This window comes from Dipteris shenzhenensis, chromosome 13 (genome assembly GCF_047967505.1).
Source record: "Dipteris shenzhenensis isolate YYH24624 ecotype China chromosome 13, Dip_SZ_1.0, whole genome shotgun sequence".
NCBI lineage: Eukaryota > Viridiplantae > Streptophyta > Polypodiopsida > Gleicheniales > Dipteridaceae > Dipteris > Dipteris shenzhenensis.
The window spans coordinates 3422005-3426987 of NC_141608.1; the positions used below are offsets into that span (position 1 = coordinate 3422005).

Below are 4983 nucleotides of genomic sequence, written 5' to 3' on the forward strand. Positions count from 1 at the left end.
ATTTTTTAAAATTATAGATCAGCATGCTTTGCTTCCATTGGCCACCAGAACCATCATTCAATTGGCCAGAATTCAATATCTTAGCCATCTGAAAGCTAGGGAGGAAACATAAAGAGCCAACAAAGGAATTAGTAAGAACGTAGCCAGCTGCATGGTAGAATAGAATGGAAGCACATCAAATCCCAGCAAGGGAGTGCAATTTTTGAATGTTTCATGACAGTGTGTGCAAGATTCCCTGCTTTACTCTGGATGCCCCAATTTATCAATGGCTCCATATGAGCATAAGAACTCCAAAACCATGAATGAGTTTTAGTATATTAGAGTGCTATGGATTAGCCAAAGCAAAACCTCATGGGTGCCTCTGGGTCTCTGTGCATTCAAACGTATGTTAGAAGGATGCAACTTGCACAAACACCTTCCCACATAGCAAGACACTCAGCAGATAAGGTTAACTTCCATCTCCCTGTAGTACAAGGCTCCTACTTCAACACCTGAGATCAGATCCACCACCAAGTCCAGTTGTGGCACATAGCCTTCTCCTTTTATGTGCATATCTAACCTAATTAATTTAAAAGAAACAGCATCACTTTCCCAGCGTACTTTCTTACCAGCAACAAACTCATGCTGTTTCCTATCAATCTCAACCCAGGCCACCCCAGGTTTCTTCCATGCACAAGACAATTTCCTGTGGTGTTGCATATGGTGGACATCCTTCCACCTGTGAACATCAGCATATATATCCGACATGAGCATATAACCACCAGCAATTCTGGGATCCAACTGTACAACCTCATCAAAGCATTGCCTTCCTATCTCCAAGTTTCTGTATGTTTTGCAGGCAGTGAGTAAAGACGTCCAACTCGCTACATTAGGTGTGATCGGCATTGTAAGAAGCAACTGTTCTGCTTCTTTCAAGCGTCCTGCACGTCCAAGGAGGTCCACTATGCAGTTGAAATGCTGTACATCTGGGGTGATACCATGCTCCTCTTCCATTGATTTAAAGTGCTGACGGCCTTCCTCTACTTGCCCAGCATGAACACAGGCTGCTAAAACACTCGTGTAAATCCTACCAACAGGCTTCAAGCCATGTTGTTGCATGTCCTTAAGGCGTTGCCCAGCAAGTGTATAGTTGCCATGCTCAGCGTATCCTGCAATCATTGCACTCCATGACACCAGATCACGGTTTGGCAGAGCTTCGAACACGGCGAGTGCTTCATGCAGATTCCCACACTTAGCATACATGTCAATTAGAGTGTTACCAACAGCAATATCAGCTTGAAGACCACTTCTTATGAGTTTGTCATGTATCAATTTTCCTTGCCCTGTGGCACCTATGCTCGCACATGCTTTCAAGATGCACAAAAACGTGACCTTATTTGGGCGTATGCCCTTCTCCTGCATTTTCTCAAAAACTTCAAGAGCACGCAAACCATAGTTATGTTGAGCATATCCTGCAATCATTGCATTCCATGACACCACATCTGGATTTGCCATTTCCTCAAATACCTCTTGTGCATCATTTAGGCTTCCACATTTGGCATACATGTCAAGAAGGCTATTCCTAACAATCACATCTAATTCAAGTCCACTACTTCTTAATTGATCATGTATCAGCTTGCCCTCCCCTACAGCTCCTACACCAGCACATGCCTTCAATATGGACAAGAAAGTTACTTTATTTGGCTTTAGGCCCTCCTCTTGCAGTTTCCTATAAAGTCCAAGGGCAAGAAGACCATGGCCATGCTGAGCATAACCTTGGATCATAGCATTCCATGTCACCAACTCTGGATTTGGCAATGCCACAAACACTTTGTGTGCTTCCCCGAGCCTCCCACATTTGGCATACATATCAACAATGGTGCTCCTCACCATCACATCTAACTCAAGTCCAATTCTGACAACCTGAGCATGTATAAGTTGTGCCTGCCCTAAGGCTCCTAGACTACCACAAATTTTCAAAACAGATAAAAGCATAAATTTCCCTGGCTCAAAGCCTTCACCTTGCATCTTGCGAAAAAGTTCCAAAGCAATGTAGCCATGCCCATGCTGAGCATATCCTGCAATCAAGGCAGACCATGACACTTCATTTCGACTTGGCAATTTCTCAAACAAAATATGCGCCTCCTCAAGGTTCCCACATTTGGCATACATATCAACAAGGGAGTTCCCAATGAGATCATCTAATTCAAGTCCATCTCTAATAACATGGTCATGTATAGTCTTGCCGTGATCTCTAGCTCTTATACTTGCACATGCTTTCAAGATGCACAAGAGAGTTACTTTGTCTGGTTTCAATCCCTCATATTGCATTTTCGCAAAATGTTCGAGAGCAGAAAATCCATGCCCATGCTGAGCATATCCTGCTATTATAGAATTCCAGGTCACAGCATTCTGGTAGGGCAGATTGTCAAACACCACTTGTGCCATCTCTAGGCTTCCACACTTGGCATACATATCTATAAGGGCATTCCCCACAAGTATATCCGATTCAAGTCCACTCATGACCACCTCACCATGTAGCAGCTTGCACTGCCCAATCATCCCTATGCTGCCACATGCTTTCAACATGGACAAAAATGTGAGTTTGTCGGGCCTTATGCCCTCCTGTTGCATTTCTGCAAAAAGCTCAAGGGCAGGAATATCATAGCCATACTGTGCACAGCCTGCAATCAATGTACCCCAGGACACTGTATCTCGAGCTGACAAACTATCAAACACTTGGTGAGCTTTCTCGAGACTCCCACATTTGGTATACATATCGATAAGGGCATTCCCCATGGTTTTATCTGAAGCAAAACCATTCCTGATGATCTGCTCGTGTACTAGCTTACCCTGATCTATGGCCCCTGTACAACTGCAAGCTCTCAAGACGCTCAAAAATGTTACTCGATCTCCTATTACCCCATCTTGTTGCATTTTATCATAAAGGTCAAGTGCAATAATACCGAGCCCATGCTGAGCATAAACTGCCATAATAGCATTCCAACTTACCACACTTCGATTCAAAAGATTATCGAAGACTTTGTGTGCCTCGTCCAAACTACTGCATTTGCCATACATGTCGATGAGGGTGTTCCCAACCGCTACATCTGATGCAAAGCCACATATAACAATCTGCCTATGTGTCAACCTACCACGCTGAATGTCCCCTATGCTGCCACAAGCTTTCAAGACACACAGGAATGTAACTTTGTCTGGCTTTAGGCCCTCTTGCTGCATTTTGGCATACAGCATAAGAGCTCTTTCACTTTCTCCAAAAGCAGCGTGTGCAGAAATAATTGCTTGCCAAGTGTAGACATTCGGTTTTGCAACCTTGCAAAACACTTGGTTTGCTTCTAGCAAGCTCCCACACGAGGCAAACAGGCGAATCAGGTGGTCGCCTAAAATGGTCACTGAATCAAGCCCATTGTCGACCATAAGGGTATGCACTTGCCTGCCGGCTACAACATCGTTCTTTTTCGTGCAGCATTGTAGAAGACAATGCACGATATCTCTCGAAACAGGTAGGCCTCTGCGGTAAATAAGGTCCACTGAGGCCAGCGCCTCGTCTAATCGTTCCATTTTTACCATCTCCCATCACTCCCAATAGTTTAAATCCCCTCGATCGAAGCGATAATAGAAGATGTCAGCGAATCCTTTGAATACAAACTGCGAATTCGTTGACATTCCCCACCACACACATGAGAGCTCAACACGATTCTCTGTCGAACTAGCACGTTCGAAACTAGAAACAAGAGCGTGCAGATTTCTCCCGCGACCACCAGAGTAGGAATCAGGCTGCCTCATAGTAAGTAATTTTGCTTCCAACCAGGCAAAATTGCAAGGGTGTTGCATACAAAAGGGCACCACGTTCAAATCGGGATCCTTCTGTATTTTCCAAAGGGACCCATATGAGGTGATACTGCTTCGCATCGATTACTAAATGTTGATGCCTTCTGTTTTTATGTGAGCTTAGAAAGGAGAGCATACGTACAGAGTAGCAGTTGTTGTAGCAGCAGTGCAGCGTAGCTCCCAAGAGCTTTGGCCACAACAGCTCTCTTTGAGTTGTAGCTTCTCCAGCAGCAGCCATTTCAAGCCAACTTTCACTCAAAGCCATTTTATGCAAAGATTGAGATATCACTCATGGCCCCTAGGGGAGGTCTTACGTTGTTTGCACACCGCCAAGAGTCTCGGCACCCAAAAACATTCATTGGCGGGCTGGAATGGGTGCCCCCCATTACACATAGCCGCCCATCGTGAGATCATTAAAAATACGAGTGCCCACTAATGGGCACCCCTATTACACATCGCCCAAGTACAGAAAAATGAGTGTCCGGATGGGCGTGGGGATGGAGAACCCAAATTGTGATGGTGATTGGTTGAATCCAACCCTGCCCATCGGTAGGCAGCCAAGCTTGGTTGGCTAAGGAAGGCCTTTCTCAAGGCATGATGTGGACTCCACACTAGATTCAAATGTCTAATCCTGGGCACTGCATGTGTAAAGAGATGCCCGCCTAAACCTTAAATCGTGGCTTTCTATTGGTTGAAATGGTCGCCCAACCTTGGGCCCCATTTGGTGTGTAAATAGCCTTAGTAAAATCAATCCTTGAAAGGGAATATGATGTATTGGCTTAAATCCCATGCAATCAGCCCACTCTTGTAGTGTCCCTACGTTCAACTTACACAAAATTCGTTTTACCTTGCTTCTCACACTCTTGTAGATCCTTGACTAATGTGCAAATGTCGTTGGGTATTTAATGATAGGAAGACCACCCCCTGAATTGAGACCAATAGATGCAATAAAATTAATTATAAAAGTTGATCCCTACCGATTGATTGCAGGTGAACTATACGAGCTAAACAAGGATCACATTCTAAGAAAATCTGTCATGACACATGAGATCATGTCATTTAGCCTCAAAATTTGTAATCTTGCAAAGACGAGCGCGCACAGAGAGAGAGAGAGAGAGAGAGAGAGAGAGAGAGAGAGAGAGAGAGAATTGG

The 4983-nt window shown here is 44.6% G+C and overlaps 1 protein-coding gene across 2 annotated transcripts; it reads right to left on the reverse strand.

The window, feature by feature from the left end:
* Positions 1-231: 231 nt before the first annotated feature.
* LOC147894926 (pentatricopeptide repeat-containing protein At5g27110-like) lies at positions 232-4096 on the reverse strand. 2 transcript variants are annotated; one of them, XM_087384185.1, is made up of 2 exons: positions 3974-4096; positions 232-3867 (listed from the first exon to the last, which is right to left on the reverse strand). In XM_087384185.1, the coding sequence occupies exon 2, from the start codon at positions 3568-3570 to the stop codon at positions 436-438; it is 3135 nt and encodes a 1044-aa protein (XP_087240311.1). In that variant the 5' UTR covers positions 3571-3867; positions 3974-4096; the 3' UTR covers positions 232-435. The 2 variants fall into 2 exon arrangements, with proteins under 2 accessions (XP_087240311.1, XP_087240312.1); XM_087384186.1 differs by having other exon boundaries at positions 232-3864; positions 3974-3987.
* Between the last annotated feature and the right edge of the window lie 887 nt (positions 4097-4983).